At 41.3% G+C, this 26,966-nt stretch overlaps 1 protein-coding gene across 1 annotated transcript in view; it reads right to left on the reverse strand.

The window, feature by feature from the left end:
• The window catches only part of LOC108793664 (MARVEL domain-containing protein 3-like), a 27,830-nt gene extending 4,720 nt beyond the window's left edge, over positions 1-23,110 (reverse strand). The window contains exons 1-3 of the mRNA XM_018564672.1: positions 23,036-23,110; positions 13,534-13,756; positions 10,022-10,197 (exon numbers count right to left, since the gene is read on the reverse strand). Coding sequence (XP_018420174.1) covers positions 10,022-10,197; positions 13,534-13,700 — 343 coding nt within the window. The 5' untranslated portion in view covers positions 13,701-13,756; positions 23,036-23,110. The remainder of the gene's footprint in view (positions 1-10,021; positions 10,198-13,533; positions 13,757-23,035) is intronic.
• Positions 23,111-26,966: the final 3,856 nt, after the last annotated feature.

The raw sequence follows: 26,966 nt of genomic DNA on the forward strand, positions 1-26,966 counted from the left end.
GCACGCCACAGATCGTGAGAATACCCCCACAATACTCTTTTTTTTTTTTTTTTTTTACTGTAAATTTAAATAGAGATAAAAAACTATTTTTTAAAACATCTCTAATTGATGATTTTCCTTATCCGCCACTGATATCTCCCCTGCGCGATGAGGAGAGAAAGCAGGGGAAGAATCCACAGAAGCGGGCACCAGATGGAAAAACTTTTTCGAAAGTAAATTCTTTGTTGTAAATGCTCTGTACTATTTAATGTCTGTTTTTGGCTTTTATTAAAATATTTAGGCTATTTCTTAAAGGGAAAGTAAATAAAAAAGTTAAAAACATTTTTTTATTGTAATTAATGTATCATGCTTTTTTATAATTAAAAGTACAGGCTTTGTTATTATACCGTGTGATATACTGTATATGCCGCTGTATTATATTGTGCGATATACTGTATAGACCACGGTATTATACTGTGTGAACCAGCCCGGCCCTCGACTTGGAGCATTTTTTTTTAATTTTGGCCCACTGTGTATTTGAGTTTGACACCTTTGCCCTAGATAAACTAACATATGAGTTATCTGGCTGCTTTGAGCAGTAGTGGATGTCCTCTGACTTGTAACTATCCTCCACTATCCTAGTGGCGTAACTATAGCCATAGCAGCCCAGGAAGCAGCTATGGTGCCTGTAGATGGGTGGTTGGGCTTGTAAGGCCTGGTTCACACCTAGGCGTATTCCATATGCGCGTCTGTCGCGCGTTTCCGAGGGCTACTTGGCTGTATCCCAATATAAACGCGCAACAAAAACGGCCCAAAGTAGTACATGTACCTTTTAGGCCTTGTTCACACCTGAACGTTTTGTAGCGCGTTCTACGCTCGACGAACGCTCTACAAAACGCTCAAACATCTAAATCCCATTGTATTCAATGGGTCTGGTTCACACCTTGGCGTATTTCAGCCCGTCCCTAACGCGCTACAAAACGGCCCACGCCTGAAGGCTGGGTTCACACCTAGGCGTATTGCATATGAGCATCTGTCGCGATTCGCGGTAAAAAAATCGCGCGACAAAAACGCGCGTTTCCGAGGGCCCACGCCTGAAAAGGTACATGTACTACTTTGGGCCGTTTTTGTTGCGCGTTTCCATTGGGATACAGCCAAGTAGCCCTCGGAAACGCGCGTTTGTCGCGCGATTTTTTTACCGCGAATCGCGACAGATGCTCATATGCAATACGCCTAGGTGTGAACCCAGCCTTCAGGCGTGGGCCGTTTTGTAGCGCGTTAGGGACGGGCTGAAATACGCCAAGGTGTGAACCAGACCCATTGAATACAATGGGATTTAGATGTTTGAGCGTTTTGTAGAGCGTTCGTCGAGCCTAGAACGCGATACAAAACGTTCAGGTGTGAACCAGGCCTAAATCTCTGCTTTTTTCAATAACTAAGCAAATAAAAAAGATAAATGTTTTAAAGGCTATTGTGTCATTAGATCCCTCTACATGCTGGACCCAGCTGGATTTTAAAAAAAGGTTACAACAAAAACAGATTCAGCAGTTACATTATGTTCATAAAGAGTCAGTCCAAACAAATAATTTTTTTAGGTATAGGTGGTAAATGGAAGACAATTAGCCCTTGTCTCCTATGTCTTGAGACACCAATTCTTTGTCCCGTAATTTACATAGGTAGCTTAAAAAAAGAAGACACATGCCAAGTTCATGGGTCAAGTTAAGCCAAAAGACAAAAATAAAATTAAAAACATTGAATCCTCATAATAGAAAAAAAATTAGTTAATTCAGGGAAAGACAAAAGAAAACTTTTAAATCATAACTTTTAAATCATAATCCAATTTGCTCCAACAGGGAAAAACTCCCTTCCCAACCCACAAAGGCAATCAGATACTTCCTTGGTAAACAATCTAGCATGCGATTTCCCATCCACCCATTTTTTTTGGAGCAATCTACTTGCTAAAACCAGCTCCGGTGGATGACTTACATCTTTTCACAGCTCTTACTGTAAAGAATCATTTCTAGTTTGTCAGGCTAAAGAAAGACCCAAAGTCCAGCAGATTCAACCTATAGACAAAATAAAATGAACAAACCTGTTTCTCAATTCCCAACTCTGTTCCCACCACCTAGAAGATTTTGGTGTTCCTTTCCAACTAAGCATTTTAAAGCATCAAGAATCCAACAGGGATAGTGGGAACCCCTCATTATTTTATGAAGTTCTGCAGACCTAGGGACTAAAGGACAAATAGCTCAAGGATCACCTCTCCAGCATCTACCAAAAATATTTGGAGGACTGACCCTTTAATATTGCTTAGGCAAATACATGTTATTTAACTGTACAAAGATCATATAGACCCAATAAAGTAGATTTGTTACGCAAGTGCAATTCATAGGCTCCATTTGCACTGAAGTCTTTGTCTGTGCACATTAGCCACTAGTCTTCAACCACTGATAGTTTTCATTTTGTTGAATACAAAATCACAGTCCTGTTAAATAAAGTGTCCAATAGATGAACTCTCTTCTGGGTTTAGATTTTTCTTATTTGTGAGACTGGACATTTGGGATTTTTTGTCTTCAGTAGTCGTTCTCAAGGCCTCCAAATCCAAAACATTTCCATCAGATTTTTTATCTCGCAACAACAGACCTACAACCACTGCACTTGCCACATACAGGACTATGAGAATCACAGCAAATACAGAGGCTGCCATCTCTGTGCCCATTATGTCACAGGTCACGGAATTGTAGCCACGACGATTGTAGAGGGCCTCACGTTGCTTACACAACTCTGTAGCGTTAATCTGTTTGATAAAGTGAATATAGAGTGCAACACATACAATACAGATAAGAGCAGATATCACATTAAAGACCACTTCAGCCAGTAAAAGCAGCCTGTTATGGGTAGCACCAGACATGCAACTGGCTGATAGAAATGACAATGTCAAAGCAAGCAAAAGAAGAGTGATGGCAACGGCAACGTAAATAGTGGGCAGCTTCATTGCATTGTATTGCACATCTAATTGTGCAACTTGATCCACTTCGTCCCCTATAAAGCCACTCATGGTATAGCCCATGCTGTAATAATAAGCATTGCCAAATCCTCCAATGCTAGAAAATCCAGCTGATGCACTTTCAGTAGCTGAAGCACATATCAAGGCCAATAGGTTTAGGAGAATCTCCCCCATCTGCAACATACCTGTGAAAAACCGAAGCAATGGAGCCAATTAAAGCCACAATTATTTGTTAGAAATGCATGTTACAGATATTTGGGACATAGTAAAAGAAATAAAAAAAGGACTTAATTCATATATAGGGAAAAATCATTTTTGAGATGTCTTTATAGCATAAGACGATAAAATCTGTAGCAGGCACAGAGACACCCATCTCAAACCTTACTGATCCTCCACTGTTTCGATATTGAAAATGTAACGCTCCTCACTTCCCATGCATCCCTCTCATGCATCTCAGAACAACAGAACAGGCATTGCAGGAGATAGCGGATCAGGACCCCAATTTTGCAGATGCCAATCAAAACCTTCATATTGAAGGAAAGTCAGATTTGCTTACCGAGGAAGATAATTGTATGCACAGGCAACCTTTGGTGTTCATGACAGGGGATTAAGGAAAATTGCCCCATTGGGACACAGCCCAACTCTATCCAAATCTAAAATTAAATGTTTTGACTATAAATACACAAAGTCAATGTAAAGTCCTTAGGGAAGCTTTTATATTTCAAACCCACTACAGGTTCACATAAGATTTCGAGATACTAAGGCAAGGTTAGTCAAGTTAAGGTTGCTAACTAAAGGTTAGGTGTTTTTTACACTAATGCATTCTCTGCATTTACATTAAAAAAACAAAAAAAAACAATACCTTTCCATGTTCCCCTGCCCCAAAACACTTACCTTTGGTTGCTTGTCACCTCCGCCAGGTCCAGGAAGCGATGCGCCATTCCCCAAACTTCCTGGTTGTGGGGGAGTGTACTGAGGGCAGAAAAGCGATAGGCTCCTGCTGCTGTCAGTCAAACTGTTAGAAGGAGAGCAGTGGAGGAGCAGGGGCATGGCTTAGCACATGCTATGTGTGTCTATGGATGCACACAGCTAGGTGCAGGTCACAGCTGGGAACACGCATGGGTGTTCCCTAAGCAGTCGGGTAGCTAAACGAGACACTGGAAAACAGGCGGGGGGCTAGTGGTTTGGGGACCAGCCAGAGGAAGAAAACAACAAACTAGAATAATAGTAAATATATAGGTGGGCCTCCTCATCATAAAAAGGAAAAAAAACCCCTAATGTTTAATATCACTTTAACTGGCATCTGGAACAATTACATAAATGTAATACATTGCAGCTCCCCAGTCCTTAGATGCTGTGGTTGCATTCGTTTTCATTCTTCTTTCACTTTTATTTTTACCTGGTTCACCCTACCAATAACAAACTTTCTGTCCTAGGGTGATTGCCTTTCCATACATTCAGTACAGTGAAAGGAGACCTGTGCTCTCACCCTAGGACAGGACCACAAACACCTCCCATTCTACTCTTATCCATAACATAGAGGGAGGGGTTATGTAGTCCTTTATAGATAGCTGATTACAGCACATATATAGCAATACCAAAAGGCATCAAAAAGAAGATGTTCATTGTTATGGTTTACATACTCTTTAATGGGTGGTGGGGGGATAGGATATATACTCACATTCACTTTGGGCAATACATATTCCATTCACTTTATTGCAACACCTTTAGGCTGGGTTCCCACCTGGGCGTTCGAAATATGCGCGTATGACGCGCGTTTATGAGGGCTATCCGGCTGTATCCTAATGGATACGCGCGGAAATACACCCCAAAGAAGCTCCTGTACTTTTTTGGGCGTTTTTCAGCGCTTTCCGACGTGCTGAAATACGCCAAGGTGTGAACCATGCCCATAGGAAATAATAGGATTTCACTTGCTGGGCATTTTACAGCGCTTCGATCAGCGCTGTAAAATGCCCAGGTGTGAACCAAGCCTTATTCTTGTGTGAAAAAAGAGTCAGTATCCCCTTTACACCATTTCATCATGCAATCACCTGACAGCAGCAAGGTCAATGTGTGACATCAGTAGGACATCAGCCGCACACATTGAGTAAGGACTATATATTGTATGCAGACTTGAGAAATACGTAATAGAGATGTATAGATTGTACAAACACCAGGATACTTGCCTCATATTTGCTCATTTTGTTATCGATATTCATACATATTATTAATTTTTCCTCCATCTACATAAAGTTCAATGCGTTATTAAAAGGGGGAAAACTAGTCTCATTGTTTTCAAACTAGAAAAATGTGTGATGTGACATTAAACTAATAAACTGAAATGTGTTTTCTGTTATTTGGACAATGGCCTGGAGTCTGCTCTTCTCAGTGGACTCTCCGCGGCATGTTTACTACACAAATCTCAATTGTATTTTTATTATTTACTAGTCTTTGCTTTTAATTATGAGGGGATCCAGCCAATGACTTTGTATATAATGCATTAAGCATGGCATGAGGGGGGCTGCCACATTTGCTGGCGTCTCAGAGAACAATGAAGTATTGTATTGGAAACCCTAAAGATTTTATCTTGTGGTTTATATATACCACATTGTATTTATTTTCACTATGGTTACATTTGTATTATATTTAAAAAAAACTAGGTAGGAAAGCCTGTCCCCTGCTAGCATGAGGTAGAAATTGACCCTTGCTCCCTGTGTGGAGTCTGTGTTCTCTTTGCTGAGGTCTGGCATGCCCCCTGCTGAGTCCCCAATCAGCAGGCAGCATGAGCTTTGCTGAGCTTTGGCTGTGACTCAGTAGGGTAGCATGTTAGACCTCTACAGAAAGATCACTGCTTCCACACAGAGTGCAAAGGTCCCACTACGCAGATGCTGGCAAACCACAGATGCTTATATATATATAGGTTTTGACTGCTTTCCTAAAAAACAAGGACATTGAACATCCTTTGTTTTGATCCCTGTAATGTATTTAGCTGATTTAAAGGAGAACTATGGGGTTAGAGCTATTCCCCATAGTTCTCCTAAGGGTAACTGGAGGACACAAACTAGCGTACTCCCGTCACCCAAAGCTCAGTATACCATGAGCTACAGCTCGCGGTATACTGAGACGCCGCAGCCGGAACGGATCCTGCCAATTATGTCTGGATCCGCCCAGCTGCGTGAGTGACAGCTGGCTCTGCCTATCCAGAGGCAGAGCCAGCTGTACCCAGCTGCTTTTGTTCCCCGTGATCACTGTGTGTGTTGTAAAGTAGCCACCACTCCAAGCTCACTCCTGTGATAGACTACATTCAATACAAATTAGTAAACTAAATGCGAGATTGTAGTCCATCATTGGAGCAAGTTTGGAGCAGTGTTTACTTTAATCAGGCTGATGCAACTACTAATTCTTGCATTAACAATTTTGAAGCTTTGCCACCTATTATGAAGTACTATAACTAAAGACAAAATGGTGTATAGTTCATATTGTTTATTTATCTAAATTCAAAATGTTTTTTACATTTTTGCATAGAGTAGGGAATGGTTTAAACTCTGTTAGGTAAAACTGTTTAGGTATTTATTTGCCCACATTGGAGATTTCCTTTCACATTCTGTAGACACAACAGGAAGTGATAGGAGATATCTACAAAGTGAAGAAAAAAAAATCCCTCCTGATAGATGTCACAGGAACAAGTGTACCCATGTGTAGATTTTCCCTCTATTTCCTCTATATCTATTTTCTCTCACTTTTAATTCCTGTGACAGTGGTCACCAGACCAAATTAAGGACAGTAAATCTCCTTAATGGAGACACAAACAGCAATAAAATCCTGACAGGTGTTCTAACCCGTCACCACGTTGGATATAGTAGGGAAGGGTCAACTTTATCCCATTGGGGAGATTTTCCCCCACTTCCTGTCCTGTAGACACAACAAAAAGGTGAGAAAATATTTTCAAAATGAAGGAGAAGCCCTCTTAGAAAGCTGTCGCTGGAATAAGTTATAAGTAAGTAATAAGTGAAAGATTTGCCCTCTATTCCTTTTGTGACAAATCAAAAGTTATAATTTTCCCTCACTTTCAGTCCTATCTAGTCCTATCTAGTACAATCTAGGACAGCATAGCTGAACTGGAAAGTGAGCTGAATTGGAGAATTTTTCCAAATCAGCTATTTTGTCCTAGATTGTTCACTTCTCCTGCCTTCTCCAAACTCTTCACCGTTTTGTGAATAGCCCTGTTAGAGTTTTATCTTCAATAGCTTGTCCAAAAAATGGCCTTCAAACTTTTAAGGCTTCATAGAGACATATACCTGCTTGTGCAAAGCTCAAAAAGATTGCACTTTGCATCCAGAGGGATAGAACATTTGATAGTATAAGAAAGTATAAGAAAATATAGTAATTCAGCTAGCTAACTAGAACTGAAAACAAAGAACCGCTGGTATGAAGCTTGCATCCAACATCCTTTTCCCTGTCAAGCTTTGTCAATGACCCAAAAAAAGGGTATTTGGTATGTGGCATTTGTCACAGTCACAGACAATGTATTTGCTTGATGCTCATGCTTTCAACTAGCTGCCAGAAATTCCCCCCACTCGCTGTGTTAGAAGCAGACACAGATTTGATGTCATACCGCGTTACACACAGACAAGACACAAGAGTTAGGTATGGTCACTTTGGGGTCTGTTAGTTTCTGAGGGTCAGTAGTAGGGACTAGGGAGTGAAACTGGAAACTATAAGAATAGATTAAGGAAATACAGACAGAAAGTCCTGTGTGGGTACCATGTGCTGTGAAGTATCTACCATCTAGTTTTTAAGAAAGTAATTGACTTAGGTTGACATTTTACTTTTGCTGTTTATCTGACTGAGGCCCAGCACTGTTTCAACATGTAGTAGCACCCTTTTCATAGGTTAATGTGCATTAGAACATGCATTGACGTGTGCCAACATGCAATTGATTAGATATCCACTTTTTTGGATTTTGAGAGTGCTGGTGGTCCATCCATCCATTCCTGAGTACACACGGCGCCATCTGTGTCATCACTACATGCACCGCAACTTATGAACTTCTGGTCCATAAACGGTGTATGGAGTGCAGATGACACATTACAACAATGCAATTGCATGACTGACACAAGTTTTACACGCAATCGGCTTAGATGGGTCTGTTTTTTTAATGTACAACAATCCACACTTATTCATGTACAACAGTCTACATGTATTCATGTATAAAAATATGGTTATCAGGCCAGTCAGGTGTGCCGTACCGTTCCAAGAGCAATTTGGTAAACAATCACTGGCCAGAATGAGCGAAGCACGCTTTCACTATTGATTCCTCACAGGCGTCGTGCATTTGGCATCACTCCGCCTGTGGCAGGAGCCAGCGCTATAGAGTAAGCATCGGCTTATGCGGCTCTGCACCCTCTGCTGCCGCCTCGCTTCCTCTAGCGCTGGCTTAGTTGGCACTGCTGATTCTCTCCCGCGGCTCTTCAAGTTCCCCCTTATGCCACCACCGGCCCTGGGAATGGTCACAACTAGTGACCCAGGGCCCGTAAGACCATTCCCAAACTATTGTCGGGGTAGGTCTTATATTTTAGCAATTCCCAAAAATAGTACTAGGTCTTATTTTTGGGGTAGGTCTTATTTTTGGGAAAACACGGTACTGCTCCGCTGAAGGAAAAAAACTTTACAAGCAGTTAGATTTTGCTAGTATAGCAATCCAGCACAGGGCAGGTTGGTTGTTTGCACCTACTACAGTCACTGTTGGTACCTGCATACCACAACACCATGTTTAGTGACAGATTGCCATGTCACTTTGTGAACATACCTACAATTTCATATTGTAAACAAGTGGTATTTACCAGTCAAAACCCACTAAGATTGTGACAGGCAAAGACCCCCCACTGCCATACCAATAACAATAGATAGCCCCAGAGATAAAAACAGAGCCACACACTTCAGATGATCACTATTAGTAGATTTTAAGTGAAAACCCAAAACCTCCTACACCTATAGATTAAATCATACAAGTTCCAGAATTAAGCGATGACCTGCAGAGTAGCTATTGACACCCCATCCTTACAAATCTAAATTCTCAAATCTTCCAACTGCCGATCATAAATCCCTGTGGATATATTAGGTTTACGCTCCTTCCTGCCACGAACAAGGACACAGTTACGTATGATGAAAGAGGAGTATGAGGCCACTGTTATTGTCATGGTGAAAATTTGTTTTGAGGGACCACTTTTCAAGGATAGACATGAGATATAAAGCTCCACAACATTCTGATATACCTGATCCTGTGCATACTGAGGGAAGTGCAGTGGTTTAAGACCTACATGAATGCGCTGCTTTGTAGAAGGCACAAGAGTCCTGGTGATGGGCTAAACTCAGGAGTTAAATTTCAAAAATGCATTCAAGTACCTTAGCTATTAACAACAATGTAGTTTATTTGTGTATCATTCAGCTGTAGATCTTCAAATCATCTCTGATTTTTTGCTTACACTGTCCTACCTTCTGGAGGGTGGCTACTTTTGTTCCCCATGGTCCCTGTGTGTATTGTAAAGTAGCCACCGCTCCAAGTGCACTCCTGTTAGGGACTACTCTCTCTATACAAATTAGTAAACTAAATGTGAGATTGTAATCCATCATGGGAGCAAGATTGGAGCGTCGGCTACTTTACAACACACACAGGTACCATAGAGAACAAAAGTAGGCACCCTCCAGAAGGAAGGACAATCCCAGCACAAATTCATAGATAATTTCAGGATCTACAGCTGAATAATGTACAAATAAGTTACATGTTTGTTAATTGTTAAGGTACTTGAATGAATTTTTAAGATTGAACGCCTGAGTTTAGTGTCACTTTATTCTATTTTTCCATTTAATCTATTATATGGTTTTCATAGGAATTAAGAATATTCAGCAGGTGTTCACTCCACTTACTATATTAGCAGGCACTATCACTTTAAAAAGCAACACTGCCTGTAAGATATTTAATAAAACAACTGAAATATCTCCTCAATTACAATGATATATCTTCAACATAATTACCTCTTCGTGAACATAGATTGGAGCACTTCTCTGAGAAGGTCCTTTTCTCTGTATGGCTTCTGTGAGTGGGAGGATTGTACTGTGAAAGGGATGGTCTACTTTGTCTTGAATGATGGTCTGAAACAACTGTTGGTGCTCTGGAATGCTGGCTTCGTACTGGTGCCTGTGATGATAACCTGCATACAAAATACAAAGACATGTTCTCTCATCACAATCATTTTAAAGCTTTACCTTAAACTAAAACATCTTAAGTAAATTGATGAAAGACCAGACAAGGTCTAAATACAGGAATGAAAATGAAATGCAGGAATGAAATGTATATATTGGAACTGTTTTAGCTGCCAAAAGGACTTGCTTCCATTTACTCCTGAGAGTTACCCACCTCTTCCACACAGCACACCATTCAGACGATACCACTTTCTCTATTATAATTAAGCAATATGCTGCTGCCACAATCCTGCTTCCAGCCTGCAATTGAACAATGAAGAAACCGCAACTGACTGATGAGATAATTTCTCTGCTCACTTTGCTCCCTTCTACTGTTAACTTGTTCCTTTCCAGCATATTTGCATGCAGTGCAAAAGATTGGTTCTCAGTGCTTCCGCTCCCTCTCCCAATACAGTGAACTGCAAGGGGCTGAAATGAAGTCAAATCCAGGTACTTACACTAGTTGCATTAAAAACATTATGATTATTTATGTATTGATGAATACACAGTGGCATTAATATGTATTGATGAATACACAGTGGCATTAATGTGTGTCATTTAAATCTGCCTGGAATTTAGCTGCAAGTTTTAGTTTAGCAGTATAATTGCACTATAAACTATTCAATTATTACAGCCTGTACAATGACAGAATAAAATAGACTGACACCAGCAATCCAGACCCACTCTCTATATGTATAACAAAACCATCCTGGCACTTGTGTGTGTGTGTGTTTTTTTTTTCTTCAATATTTGCGATATGGTGCTATTCAACAATTTCCATGTTTCAATCTGTTGAGGCCATAGACAATTTTTTAATGTAAAAAGGAGTGGTGGCTTAAGGTGGAAAATAATTACTATCCTTCCTCTTCCATATCATGACTATTCTATCTCTTATACAGATTTGTAAAATCTCCCTCTATTGGTCATCTAAATATTAGGGAATGGGTCTAGCATATATGGGGAGATTTATGGGGAGAGTGAAATACACTCATCCCCAAAATTAGAGCTGATGTGTGACACTGCAGTGGTCACATGTCGGCTCTATTGATCGAGAACTGAGCGATTACATATCTCATGATCTTCTCCCTGCAGAGAGTGGTGACTGTCATTGACCACTCCCTGCAGGGATTCCCTCCTCCACGCTCCATTCCTCTAGTGCTGACTGGAGGGATAGACAACGGAGGGGGCAGGCACAGCTGGCTCTGCCTCTAGAGAGAGTCAATCAGGAAGCGGGGTGGATCACGACAGCTACAGCGCGGCTCTGCGCTGTCAGCTTATGGAGGGCAATAGCCTGCTATATGCAGAGTTTTGGGTCACAGGAGGACATAGTAAATGTCCTCCTGTGACCCTAAAGAGAAGTCTGCCTAAAACATAATTCTCTTTTAAACCTGGACTCCAGACAGATATGTGCAATTAATGTAGTTAAGTATTCCAAATTGCTAAATGTATTTGTAAACGCAACTAGTGTAAATACCTGACATTTACTAGATATTAACCTCTTGGAATACACCATACAGCAGAGCTTAGACTTGGGGAAGGAGTAGCTGCACATGGGACCAATAAAAGGTATGCTACGTGTGTTAATAAGAAAACAGGCTGACTTGAGAAGAGAGCAGAGGGATGAGCTAATAACAGTACAGTTGCTCCTTCACTGTCTAGTCATAGGCCAGGGACAGAGGGGTGACCAGGCTATATTGCTTAAAGTGACACCAAACTTAGGAGTTAAGTGTATATAAATATGCATTCAAGTACCTAACTATTAACAAATGTCATAAATCTTATTTGTGTATCATTTGGCTGTAGATCCTCAAATCATCACTGAATTCATGCTGACACTGTCCTTCCTTCTGGAGGGTTCTACTTTTGTTCCCCATGGTCCCTTTGTGTGCTGTAAAGTAGCCACCGCTCCAAGCTCACTCCTGTAATGGACTACAATACTCTTAATACAAATTAGTATTTTAAACCTCAGATTGTAGTCCAGCACAGGAGTTAGCTTGGAGCTGTGGCTTCTTGTCAACACACACAGGGACCATGGGGGAACAAACGTAGACACCCTCCAGAAGGAAGGACAGTGTCAGCACCAATTCAGTGATGATTAGAGGATCTACAGTCGAGTGATATACAAATAAGATACATTTTTATTAATGATTAAGGTCCTTGAATGCATTTTTAAGATTTAACTCCTGAGTGTAGAGTCACTTTAACTGCAGTGGTCAGGTCACCAACATGGCTCTGCTGTCTGCGGGACTTTGTAACACTTAGAAATGGATGGAGAGAATTATAAATCCCATAGAAAGTAAAACAGCTCTTAAATGTGTACCTCAACTGTGCATTTAGCTAGAAGTCCAGCTTTTATGACTGTTGAGATATGCACAGTTAGATGCATAGAGAATCTATTGTATTCACTCAGGTCAGACTTACCGCATAGTACCACTCACTATGCAGTACTACTATACTGAAACAACATTTTTTAAATTATGTATATTAAAGCCAAAATCCAGCAATTTTGTAAAAAGTTTTGAATAGGGCAGGGAAAGGTTAGAACTTCTGTCAACTTTTAAGTGCTGTTTCACCTCTTGTTTATTTGATGGATGTCAAAAACAAGAAGGAAGGAGAAATTACATTTATTTGTCTATTTGATGACTGTCAGGGGAGAGGAAATCACTCCAACTGGACAGAGACAGTAATAAGTGCATATTTTCCAGTAAAGAATGGTTTAGAAACTCAGGGCTTTCTTTCTGGGATATTAAGTCACCAACACACCAGGCATGTAGTTGCATCTTACAAATTTATTGTGAAGAAGAGCATCACAGACATATATACAGATGTTCCAGGGTCTTGCAAGGTCCCTTTTTTCAAGGCAAATCAAGGGCTTTTATTACTGTCTGTTTACCAATAAAGGAGAGATCTTTTTATGCCCTCAAGTCCTGTGCAAGTAACAGGTGTGAGAAAGCATTTAAAACCAGACAGTTAAAATCTCCTTAAAGGTAACATAAACCACATTTAAAACTTGACAGAATACTTCCCTTTTTTGACTGGAATTGGGGTTCAAGGCTGATCACATTCAAGCATACATGTAAAAACAAAGGCATCTTTAATTCCTTCAACTTGAGAGCTATCTATGGGTGCAATTTGCCAAATGCCTGAGAACTACATCCAGTTATATTGCAACCTTTTCCTGTGGAGTTGAAGTTGCATAGAAGAGCCTGGTTGCTATGGATAACCATTCCTTCAAACATTTTTACAATGATATACAGTATTGTAAACATTGGTTCAGATCATTAACAATTCCATGAGCTCAATACCTTTCATGTGATCTTCTGTCTCTCCTCTCTCTGTCAACCTGGTGTCCAGCATTGTTTCCATTTGTTAATCCATTGTGGCTGGGCCGTTCTCTCCTTGGTCTATCATTGTACGATCTCTGGGATGGTGGAATCCGGTCACTATTTGCACTTCTCTGGGAACGTGACATTGCAGTTCATGGAAGCACACGAGACGTGCAGCAAAGCAGTCACAATCTTCTCAGTGCTAAATGGAGAATCATACAGCATATGAGATACATTTGGAACTCCACACTAATTAGCAACAAAAAAATATTGATACCATATGTGTGGATAGAATTCACATCATGTGGTACTAGTAATGATTTTATTCAATCCAATTTTCCTTGCTACAATAACATAGGACAAAGCAGCACAATGTACACCGAGTACATTTATTAAACTGATTTCAAGGAGCTTTTCAAACAATGACTGCATAATCAGGGTATAAAGAAAATGGTCTTTGGTTGTATAGCTTTACAAGAGTACACTACCAGCAGGTTCTATCAGCAAATTCTTATCAAATTCTTTCTATATAAAAATTATTTTACTAAAAATACAAAAAGGAAGAGCAACCTAACAACAGGTACAGGAAATTAACTTGTCATCTACTCTATGTACATCCTTATATGTACAGGGCCTGATGCATTTAGGGGTCAGTCCACCCAAAAGTAGTATTTAATTTTTCTGTAGATTCTGGACAACATGGCTATTTCTTATAACTCTCAAAGTGTGTATATTTACTTAGGGCATAATGAGTGGTCCTATGTTGAATCTGGGTTTTATCTTGTATCATTGAAATTGCAATGAAAGGAGATGGAATGTGTAAATGGGAAACAAGCAAAACCCCAAGTGGAGAGGAATTGAATCCGAAATTGTGGCACTTAGATTTTGCTTTTGGACTATTCAAGTGTAGGGACCGTAACCCAAGCAGAAGTAACCCTAGCCTAAACTTAGTGCTTCTGGACTTTACTCAGCCTGAGCTTGGATTTATAGTTCCGCTTTCATTGGGGAGTGTCCCTAGCAATAGTTTAAGAAGATACTATCATTCTTAGTTATGTATATTTATGTTTATGTTTCCCTGACCAACCACTAGAAGGTGAATTGCCAGTGGTGTATCCCAGGGAAGGATTGGGGTGACCTTATGGAAATTCTCTTCCCTCCCAGGCCTCTGTCTGGTGAGGAGGTGTGTGTGTGTTGTTGCATTTCCCATTATTAATAAAGGATAAGTCGTTCGCACACCTCGTAGCCTCAGAATCTCATCTTTATTGATGAGTTTGCCCGACAAAGGGAACTTGCATGGTTCCAAAATGTTGCAGTTTTTGTGCTGCAATAGCGAGATTCTGAAGCTAAAAGGGGTGTGGACAATATATCCTTTAGCAGTATGCTGTGGCGCAATCCACCAGTTGTTCCAGCACCCAACTAAAAGGGGTACATCCATATGCTGTGCAAAGGAGATATAACCATAGTGAATTGCATTCACTGTCTGCCTGTTGGAGGTTGTGTTGCTAAAGAGAGGCCCAAGCCTGTGGCCTGAAGCTTCCTTCCTTTTCTCGGCTTCTTCACTGTGAAAGTGTGTCCAGAAGAGCTGGGTACTATTTGGGAACAATGCAGGGAGTTCAGGTGGTTCATCCCAGGAGTATAGGTGCTGTTGGAAACTGCTATACAGCCTGAAAACAGATTTCTGGTCTAGCTCAAAGGCTCTTTATTCTGCATTGATTTATAAGTAGGGTCTGGAGTATGCGTTTTTCATCATTTTGGGTATCCTGTGCCCAGAGGCGTAACTAGAAACCTCAGGGTTCCGATGCAAGAAACCATGAAGGGCCCCTCCCCCACTCCCCCACCATAAAAAAAATGTTGGCGCCTTGGCAGTTACCGGGAATAGTGCATGTGTGTGGTCTCATGCAGCCTACCTGACCCTTCCTAGCAGCAATAATAATTTGTTATTGCCGACTTGGGTGGGGATTATTAATATTTGCGGGGGGGGGACATGTTATTGCTGCCTGGGTGGAAAATAATATTAATTGTCAGGAGTTATTAAAAAGTAACCCCCAGGCAGCAATTATAAATGGGGGGGGTCTTCTGACCCAAGCATCTCTCAGCACTCTTGCCCTGGACCAGCAGCACCTAGCTCTCCAGCCAGCCCTAGACTCACACCTCAGGCTCAGCCTGGACCAGCTTCCTGTTGAAAAATCTGGCTGCCCTTCTCCCCCTCGGCCATGTCCTCGATTTTACAGAAGACCAAGGCTAGGAAAGTGGGGGGCAGCTGGACCGATGTGACCCGGGACATGCTGCCAAGCTCACAGTGCAGTGCACAGCACATGTCGCGCATCTGCCTGTGAGCATCAAGATTTATATGCAGTGGACCGGACCGGCTCCACACATCGGCCCTGACAGGAGCAAACGTCAGTGTAGGAACCGGGCCCTCTTCTTCGTTTTCAGGGCCCCCCCCCCCTCCAAGTGGTGGAACGCCAGGGCTCAGTCGCAAATGCGACTGCTGCGACCCTGGTAGTTCCACCAGTGCCTGTGCCCTAACCCCTCTCTCCGAGATATTGGTCCTATAATGAACCCTATTACATTTCTAAAAGTGCCTGGAGCTCTCTAACCCCACAAAGAGTCAAGTATTCCACCATCAGTTGACATTCTAGCCCAATGAGCCATCTGGGTATCCTCATTCACCATCAGGGGGCAAGTAGGTGCTACAAAAGACACATAAAGAAGACAGGGGCTGACTTAGGGTAGGCTCCATCTAAAAATAAAATGGCATCTTTCAGTTGAATTAGGGCAGTTTCCTGTAACAATTTACCTTTTATATGTAATGCAAGTCAATATTTAGGTAACTATGCAGAGCCCCAGTAAAATTAATCAGTGAAGAACGTATAGAATAGGGCTAGCTTTAGACTATGTGTTGCATCTGCATTAACAGGACACGATTCTGTGTGTTAAGGTGGCCTGCATTAACGCAGCCAATTAAGTTTATATGGGCTGGTAGAGCTCCTCAATTCACAAAAAGTGGCTCTTTTTCTTCAAAGGTACCACAACACCATGCATGGATGGATCACATCTTTGATTTGTGGTGGGCTTAAACATACGTGTATTGGTGCGCTGGCAAGGTACGTTCTGGTGCCAGTAAGACAAAACAAATACAACTTACTGAGAATCGAGCATTATTGTACCCTAATTAAAAGCCTTTTGCACACTTACCACCGCCAAGAAACACTTTCATTTTGCCTACTGTAACAAGGACACTCCACTGTAGTCCAGGTAAGTCAAGGAAACACCGTTTATTGAAAGGGCAAACACAAAATAGCTTGAAACAGCAACATAAGACAGTCCTTGCTATGGCTCTGTAGCTTTCCTCAGCTACAAGACACTCACGCTGCTCACCACAATTCCAACGCAATTCCCCTGAATGCCAAATTTTGCCAAAATCTGCCAATTTTCTTAGAAGTTTTGGAGAAATGAATTTCGATTCACTTATATGTAATGAGTGAAAATGTTTGAAAACAAGGCTAATCAGTGAACTGCAAATATTTTTATTATCTATAATTACATTATTCTCCGCAAAGCTTACGAACCTGCATACAAATAATTTGATTATCCATTTAGTTTGTGGCTGTCCAATTTAGCACAGTAAAATATATTGTTTTGGTGGATGGTATGCTGTGAAGCGGTTTAATAAGAAGAATCTAGTAATACATCTCTGTAGAGTCATTACGAAGAGAGCAATTTGTACATGGAAATTTGATATATTTTGCATTAGAGGGATTGAACGGCTTCATTGTATTAGCAGAATTCCAACCTGTTTGGATTTCAGTCACCCCTTTTCCGAGTATTACATGCATTTCTTTGCACTGAACTTTGTAAGCCCAAACCTTAGGGCTTTCCAGGTTAATAAAACATATAAACATTTTTTTCAAGCCTGCGTTTAGCAATTCTTCTCCCCTAGGCCTACAAGAATGATGTGTCTTTTCATACAGGATCTACCGCTTTCGGGAATCATTCGCACAGATCATTATTGGGAAAGTTAATACCAGAATATGCCTTTGGAGGCAGCAAGTTATTTGCTTTACTTTAAAGTATGTTCACCATATAACAGTCTGTGGATACATTAAAATACTGTTAAAGGCATAGTTCAGCTTTTACAAAAAATGTGCACACAAATTCATAAAAGAAACAAAATGTGCATTTATAATTTTTTTGCATTGGAGCCAGTAAAGCATTGCCATGAAACCATGATCAGTGGGTTTCAGGTGCAATGCTCTGGCTCCTGCAGACTCTTCCTCCCAGTCCCTGTCTGTACCGAGGTATGGACTTTCAGTTCCAGGGATGGGAGGAAGTGTGGTAAGGAGTAGAATTTTTGCTTGCACATGAAGAGATGAATGAAGTCAGGTAATTCACTAAGCTAAGCAAAAATTAACTTTCTAAGGTCCTCTATTACTTCAAGCTGGCACATACTGTGTGAATTTCAGACAGTTCTTTAGGCCAGTTAACAGTGTGTGGCCCTGTCAGCAGTCTTCCGTCCAGCATCCTTCAATCAGAAAATGTAAGGAGTTGGATTGAAAATCTTTTGGCAAGCCGTCATGGCAGCCAACCGGGCATTCTGACAGTGACACACCCAGCAACAATAGCCCAGTGGGAGATTCAATCATCCACACTGTTTTGGCATGCATGGAGGAATCCTTTATATTTTATTTTTTTTTGTGAACAAAAAAAAAATATAACAGTGTATGACCAGCTTTAGTAAAATAATCCCCAATGTGTTTAATTTTCTTTTTGTTTGTAGGCGCTCCCTGGTAGAGCCCAGCAATAGCAAGGAGCTAGGAAGGATTTCCTAAACTCAACAAAAATTCCTCTTACACAGTAATGTAGGTTAATGTTTGTCAGAATTTTACTGGTGACCAAGTCAAGTACTCTGTGTTCACTTGTGGGTTAATGGGCCTCTTGGAATGTGTGAACTATGGAAGATGCCAGTCTGTTCACAACTTCTACTGCCATTACCATCCTGGGCATTTTGGTTTGTGTGCAATGACATCTGTCACAACCACTTCCAATATCCTCATATTATAGGGGGATCTTGAAGCGCACCAATCAGTGAAAGCTGAATGATGAAATATGCCATTCTCTGACAGGATTGATACTAAGGCAAACAAATCCTAATTGTTACCTCAAACAGTACTGAGCAGTTCTAACAGTCTGATATTAAATACAAGATACATTATGCAGAGGCCACGAAAGTATTTTAGCAAAGAAAGTTAAATTTTTTTTCAAGCAGTGCCAAGCAGTTTTGGCAGTTTTACTTACCTAACCGAGGGGAAAAAATTATGCTTTCCTTCTTTTAATTATATAAAGACCCAGGAAGAGTTTTATTATCTCAGCACAGAAGTTTCACTTTCACTCTGCCATTGGGGATAATGTAGGGTTGCCACCTTTTCTTCAAGCAAAACCCGAACACTCTAGCGACAAGCAGACATTTTTTTGGAGTCGTGGCTTATTCATATGTAAATAGCGCCACCCATTCATAGGTAAATATCACAGCCGAGACTGTACAGTGGGGGGCCGGTAGCCTCTATCTTAATTTTGGTTGCCCCTGTCTGCCTGACATCTTGTGTCCAGGTTTCTGCTGCCATGAAACCCGGACACAGCATCCAAAACCCGAACTGTCCGGGTGAATCCTGGACAGGTGGCAACCCTAGGATAATGCCTAAGGCAGAGTTTCATGCTGCTGTGCAAAACAACCTCTTCATGGTCCTTCCCCAGTAACATTACATCTCCCGCACGCAGATAGCTCCTTCCTAGGGATGCACTGATACCGTTTTTTTGGTATCGAGCACGAGTATCAATATTTTTTTCTGCTACTGGTTACCGATATTGGCATCCCGAGGTACTGTTGGCCTAGCTTATCAGGAAGCCGGGCAGCGGGTCATGACCCACTGCCCGGCTTCCTGATTGCCTGGGAAGCTGGTGTTCTTTTGATAGATACTGCGAGGCTGCCTGGCTTCCTGACCATGATGTGGCACCTGGCTTCCTGATTGGTCAGGAAGCCAGGCTGCCTAGCAACAAGTGAAGCCAGCTTCCTAGCCAATCAGGAAGCCGGGAGGCAGGACATGCCCCGCTGCCCAGCTTCCTGATTGGTGGGGAAGCCGGCTCCATGCTCCCTCATGGCACTGCCGGTCAGAAGGAATCTCCCTCTGACCGGAAGTTCCAGTATTGGGGTAAGTATTGGAGCATTTGGGCAAGTACTAAAATAAATAGTATCGGCACTGATACCAGTATCGGTATTGGTGCATCCCTAGTCCCCCCACCAGTGTTATCACTCCTCCCACGTGTCCCTTTCCCCCCCACAGTCTCCAGTCACACACCCACCACACAAATTGCAATTTGAACACTGTCCATGTCCTCCCCATAGACATTGCAAATTGATCCCAGACACACAGTCTAGATGTTCAGCACTCAAAGTGCAGCTCAGTTTTATGGAGTACTTACCATAAAATCATTTTCTCTTCTGTTCATTGGACACAGCAGAATCCAATAGGATCTTGATCGATTAATTATATCTCCACCTGCAGGAGTAGGATGCTAGGCAAAAAACGTTGGTCAAAATTCTACTGGATCCTGCTGCGTCCTTTAACCGCCTCCCGGCCGGCCGTTGTCATAATACGGCAGGCCGGGAGTTTTTAGATCTGAGTGGGCGTATTTAAACGTCCCACCAGGTCCGCCCACTCGCTGTAAACTGCCTCAATTTAAAACCAGGCAGCGATGCCTGTTAACATACAAGCGATCCCCCGGCTATAGAGCTTGTAGAAGCTGCCACTCCGTCCCCCCCCCGCCCCCCCTCCCGCTGTCACACTGGTCCCGGGCTCCGCTGTGCCTGGTGCGAGCCCGGAACCAGCATGGTGGCTCTGTAACAGGGGATTAGAGGGAGATCGGTACACGAGAAAAGGATTTTACAACGTGTACAAAAATCAATTTTTTTCTTTTCTTTCTACAAAAAATAGAAATTGTATATGACTAATCTGGCTGCCTAACATACACTACCCTGTCACACATCCCTCTCATCCAAGGCAGCATGCACCTCTGTGCAGGGTTTCAATATGAGTAGAGTTTCCATGCATTTCACTCGGTTGACTTGGCTACTGTAAGAGGCAGGTACGCTTTTTTCCTGGGTCATAGGGGATAGTAAGGATTATGGGGACCTGTCACTGTGACACACAAATTTGCGCGAACTGTGTAACCAGGATAACCATTAGCTGCAAATATTGATTCAAAGTAAACCAATATTTGTGCTAATCACTTTGCTCTTCCATGGTCTTATTTACAATTCTTGTTGTTTATAAATAAGAAAATTAAGCTATCTCAACCAGTGTGCAGTGGCACCCTTGGGTGCCTTCTGGCTTCCTCCGAGGTGTCCTAAACTTTTTGCACATCTCATGCCTTTCCATGGTGCAGGCAGGCTTCTCATTTGAAGACTGCTCCTGATGTGAAAGGGGGAGACTCTGATGTAAAAGAGGGGAATCTGATAGGAAAAGGGGGCTCTGATGTGAAGAGAGCTCCTGATGTAAAGGGGGGACTAATGTAAAGTTGGACTCTGATGTGAAGGGAGGGGGCTCTGATGTGAGGGGAGGATCCTAGTGTGCGAGGTGTAACTGTAATGTGAAAGGAGGGGACTCTTGCTGTGAAGAGGGAACCTAATGTAAAGGGGGGCTTCTGATTAGAAATGAGAACATTATTTGAAGGGAGAACCCTATTATTGTGCTTTTTTGTGCGGACCTCTCTTAAAATCCATAGCAGAGCCCTATCTGGCATATGGGTCTGGTATGGATTTTAAAGGGGCCACACGTTGCTGTTTACATTTGTGTTTTGCACATTTTAGACTGGGGTGCCTTGAGAATGTGCATATTTTCTAATGGGTGCCGTGACTGAAAAATATTAAGAAACACTGATCTAAAAACACCAAAGTAGATCATTTTAAAATGCATACCTCATAATGGATATTGCTTCTGCCATTGGACTCACATTGGTTTTACCAGACTGCTTTCTTCAATGTTTGGTCTGCACCCCAAATATTAGCACTCATGCGTTACCAAATGTCAGTATCGTTATTACCACGAAGGTGTGAGCTCCATTTAAGTAATGAATAAACATGCCTCCTACTACATATAGTGTAAACAGTGAGGCTTATGATGTGAACACACAACGGATCACTCCTAAATCATCGTACGTTTTTTAAATTACCTTACAACCATCACAAGACAAAAGGTCTTGCAATGGTTGTAAGGTGTGTGACAGTGCCCAGCATTAGCCAAAGCAATATTCTCTCTGACAGTGATGTTGCATGAATGCTTTAGACCCGGGGTAGTCAAACTTCATCTTTCCAGCTATGGTGAAACTACAAATCCCAATCAACATTGCAAGACATTAGACAGCAACAGACATGACTCCCAGGGGCAGATGCATGATGGGAGTTTTAGTTGCACAGCAGCTGAAGGACCAAAGTATGGCTACTGCTTTAGAATACCGTTTTTTTCAGTGGAACAAAAATAAAGTACACTTTCTCTTAATCCTACAAATACCTGTACAGCCAGCTGGTGAAGTCCACCTAATGCAGCTTTCTGTAACGAGGTGGCAACGATGCTGCACTGCTCCTGAATTCAGAGCAGAGTCACCCCTTTCTTGCATGCTGTGACTGTTTGCACTACAGTTGGATGAAAATTTTTGCAGGCGGCTATTAGCATTGTCACTGCTCACTCAGCATCTGGCCAAACCTAGTCCTGTCCATCGCTTTCTGGATTGACAGCACTGCCTTTGTAACTGAAACCCCCCAACTGTTTACTTTTTTCTTATTCGCAGTGTACAAACTGTACATTTCCTGCATGTCTCTGCACTGTAGAGTGGTCCAGGAGCATGTCAGCATTTCTTTACAGCGCACCTCACTGCAGATCATACTAGCCTTATGGTGTTAACAGGGCATACAGGAAACAATTGTTTTCTGTGTGTCCTGGAAGTGACTAGCACTGTTTATTTGCAAATAAACACCAGTCACCGTATATAGTGTGAACGGGTCCTCAATGTTTTCCATGACTGCACATCATAACACTAAGGTGTGCTTGTATCATAACACAACTGACCTGCATTTGAAGTGTGCTCTCACACGCATTTTTTTTTAACCTTGCATTATTTTAGGCTGAACATTTTCAACTCTCCTCTAACACAACATATGTAAAATATAAGTTCAAGATTTACAAAGTCTGTAATTCATTAAAAAACAATGGAAATTTACATGATGTCGTTTCGTAGTGGGTTAATGGCGTTCAGTAAAAAAAAAAAAAAAAAAATCAGTAGGTGGAACAATTGTAAAACTGTGTTGCCTTCAAGGTTTCCTTGGATATGCAGCAACTGAGGAAAACAAAAGTTATGTGTCCTGACTTCTAATTAATAATAATTAATGTACATTTGTGTATATATATATATAAATCTGCCAGATTACCTTGCTCAATCCAGGGTCTAATCCGGGACAGTATTGAAATCTGTGTTTTCTTATCAGCTTGATGTCTCGGTGCACAAGGAGAAGAGTTTCAGGAGAACAGGTGGGACAGGTCTGACAAGTACTACTCAGGAGTGAGGAGGTTGGATCTGACTCGTTTACTATTACAAGTGAGACTCGAGCACCACCTATAACGCACCTAGTTTCTGACACAGGTATGCTTGGGTAAGGTTATCACACACATATCAACTCTAGACCTATCCAGCCAGAGATATCCGCCTAATGCTCACCACACACAGTCAGATTTTGACTCAGACTTGAGTATTTATCTGATTAGATTAGATATGATGGGAATTGATTCTTTAAGCAGGTCCTTAAACTACACAGCCGCTGACAATGTTTGCCCTTTCTCTCTGTTACCCTCTGCTTTCTGCAGATTGAGCATCCTGAGAGCGTTTATATCGTGTGCGTGTGCACATTAAAATATTCACTGATGTTAATGGCTGCCCAAAGCCAGCCATAGATTGCATAATAAAAGCAAGTCATACCCTCAGGGAAGAGCACCACTTGTGATTATTGGGATGTTTCTGAACTATAAAAAAGTGATCATAAGCACCTCACACAAAATCTCCCTTTACATGGGACCAAATTCTGCATTTTTCAATTTAGAAGAGTAATGCTACAGAAATATGCATGATTGCTGGAGGGAGGTCCCAGTGTTCTTGATCTCTACCTGTCTACAACCTGTGTTCCCCAACAATGAGACTTTGTTGGCATGAGATTAACTTGCTCATGACAAATTTCTCATTTTCAACACATTCAAATTATATCCCAGTTAAAGAAGTAATAAACTCTCAAAATCTCAATAACGAATTCAGATTAAAGGAGAACTATGAGATGAGTGCTTTTCACTCACCTCATAAATATTTCTTTTTATTTTCACCCAAGCACTTACAGTAATCATGTTTGAGAACAGTTGGCTTTAATTCTTTCAGCTTAGCTTCCCTGAACTTCCTGTCCAGTGCAAGGTCACAGTGGGCAGAGCAGACTCCATCTACTACCTGGGAGAAGGGAAGAGGGGGGAGCAGGGGAGAGGGGAATAGCATGCCCAGCTGTGTCTGTGTGTTTATGGAAACACACAGTTTACTAGCACACACAAAGGTGGCTCCATAGGACCCTGCAAGGGAAAGGAGACACCCTACAACAGGATATCTGAACCAATGCTGAGGGGACCAAGTGATTCTGCAGGAAACTAAAACTTTTAATCATCAAGGAGCAGCATTTATTGTAAGTGATTTCATCAGCAAACCTTTTGCCTTTAATATCACTTTGAGTTATTTGTTAAAAAGAGGTTACCCATATGATAGTTAATACATGTAGTTGAGTACTAACACTAATAAATGACACTTGCATCCTATTACTACATCTAGAACACGGCAGGCACTGGCCTAATTTTTGAAGGGCCCATTCACATCAGCCTGATTTGCTGTGGTGTATTAAACGCACAACTGTTACTATGCATTGTGTTGTACGGTCACATGCATTGAGTTAGGGATGCCTATTCATTTGAAAGAACTGCCCGATGCACCACAATGAACCAAAAATCATGCTTACAGCATTTTCACCAGTGCACTGAAATGCACCTGAGTGTGTAGCCATGCTTCAGCACCCGCTTTTCGGCAAGGTGTGCTTGGGTGCCATTCAAACTGAACGGCACCGCATTATCACTGAATGTAACGTGCATTGCCTTAAAGAAGGACTCCGGGCAAATAAAATCTTAACCCTTGCAGTGGGGCTACGCCCACGCTGGGATCATGGTTTGGGTGAGTATAACTTTATTATTTTAGCTCCCTAGATAAAAAATTAGCACTTAACCCTTACAGTGCAGTGGTAGCCCCACTTTTATTTGCTTGGAGTTCTTTAAGGCAATGCACGTGCAAACTTAAAAATGCCATAGTGTATGTTGTGCTGGGAGTATCACAGTGCGCATGCAGATATATACCAGTTGTGGCCATGTCCAGTACATGCATAATGTCATATGCTGGTACCTCTGAACAGATCAATAACAAATACCCATCTATACGCTGCCATTTTTACTCTGACAGCACAATATTTGCTATTAATAGGAAATATTCAGCATTCAACAAGTTCAGAAGAGCTCATCTCTCTTTGGGAAACTTTGACATTGTACTGACACTTGGGTGTGCATGGCCACCATAATGCAAATGCATGCTTTATAGCTTTTTATTTTTACTATGTAGGCTGTTGGGTTGCATGCAGATTGATTGCATGGACATGCATGTGAATTTACTGAAAAACAACAGGATATGTAGACAGTTTGTGGCCAAACTTAATTTGTTTACTCCAATTGGGGAGATACAATGTTTTGTTCTAAAGAGGGGAATAAATCATAGAGTTTATTTTTTGTATGCAATAAAATGATTTGTGTGCTGCAGATAGCTAGGCAGCTAGCATCTTCAGACATCAGCCCTTTGAGCTCAGACGTATGTGAACTATCACGGCAACTCAAATAAAGTTTGTGAGGCTTTAAAAATGCAATCAACTTGCCCCATATAACTCTGAAAAATGGCCCGGAAAAGTCTATTTGTATATGATTATTAGTTTTTTTTCATTTAAGCATCCTTCCTAGTAGAAGAGAGGTTTAGGTTTTATATGTAAAAGTCCTGCTTGAAAGCAGACACCATTAGCTGCCTGCTATTACCTTTATTATCCAGAACAATCTCACCTGTTTGTCTCTCTTAAAATAGCTTTGTTACGAGGGTTCTGATTTTCCTGACTTCTTAACAAAACCCTGCAATCTACCATTTCACTGTCCAGTGAGCGTATCCTTATTGGCCAGCTTGGCCAGCTTAATGGGGACTATCATTTTTAAATGGTTGGCAGGTACTTTATGAGCTGTATTTATAAAATATTTGCAGAGCCATTTGACCTGTAAAACTGCATGTAACAAATATTAAATTAACATTTATATATGTATATATATATGTATATATATATATCTATATATATATATATTATATTTTCTTTCCAGGTCAAATGTAATATTAGGAAAATACCACAATATGGCTACTAGATGGAGATGACGAGCATAGAAAATGTGTTTTTCCTGTGCTTCTCAGCTCCATTTAGTGGCAATAATGTGGTATTTTCCTGATATTAATTCAATGTGGAAAGAAAATATACTAATAACTAGGGATGCATTGAAATTTTGGCCGCCAAAAAATGCATCCCCAGCTTCTCTCGTCCCAACTGGGCGCCAGCTGCAAGCTTCAGTCTGCGTTCCCTCCGATCCCTGCTGCTTTCCTCAGCCTGTATAGGCAGAGGCAGTGGGATCGGAGGAGACACAGTGCCAATCCAGCTCCCAGAGGGGAGGAGAAAGCTGTCAGGAAGCTCCAGTGGAAGGGAATGGTGCTTCAGGATCGGTAAATATGTTAAATATTTACAGATCCTTCTTTGTACTGAGAAAACACAGAGTGATCGGTACTGATCACTCAGTGTTTGTAAATAACTGAGGAGATAGTGATTTATAATTGTGGACATAGCAAATATTTACTGTCTGCTCAGTTTATGAATGAACAGGAAGCAGGTCAGTACAGAGGCTTCCTGTCCATTTATGAATGGGTACATATTTACTATCTCCAGATTGTGAATGAACAGAACGTCTCTGTACTGAGAGCTTCCTGTTCATTCAGTGCTGGGGCTGCAGAAAAAGAGATTGAGGACTCTGTGTATGGGAATTATCAGAGGTAATTAAAAAAATATTTACAAAATAGTTAAAAAAAAGAAATAAAGCCCCCCCCAACACACATAAAGTATACCATATTTTCCCAAAGCCCCTAACAGTAAAGTTAAAAAAAACCATAATAAATAATTTAAAAAATAATTACATTATGTTTTAAAAGGGTTGTTAAAA

Source organism: Nanorana parkeri, unplaced genomic scaffold (genome assembly GCF_000935625.1).
Source record: "Nanorana parkeri isolate BGI_ZX_2015 unplaced genomic scaffold, ASM93562v1 scaffold771, whole genome shotgun sequence".
Classification (NCBI taxonomy): Eukaryota; Metazoa; Chordata; class Amphibia; order Anura; family Dicroglossidae; genus Nanorana; species Nanorana parkeri.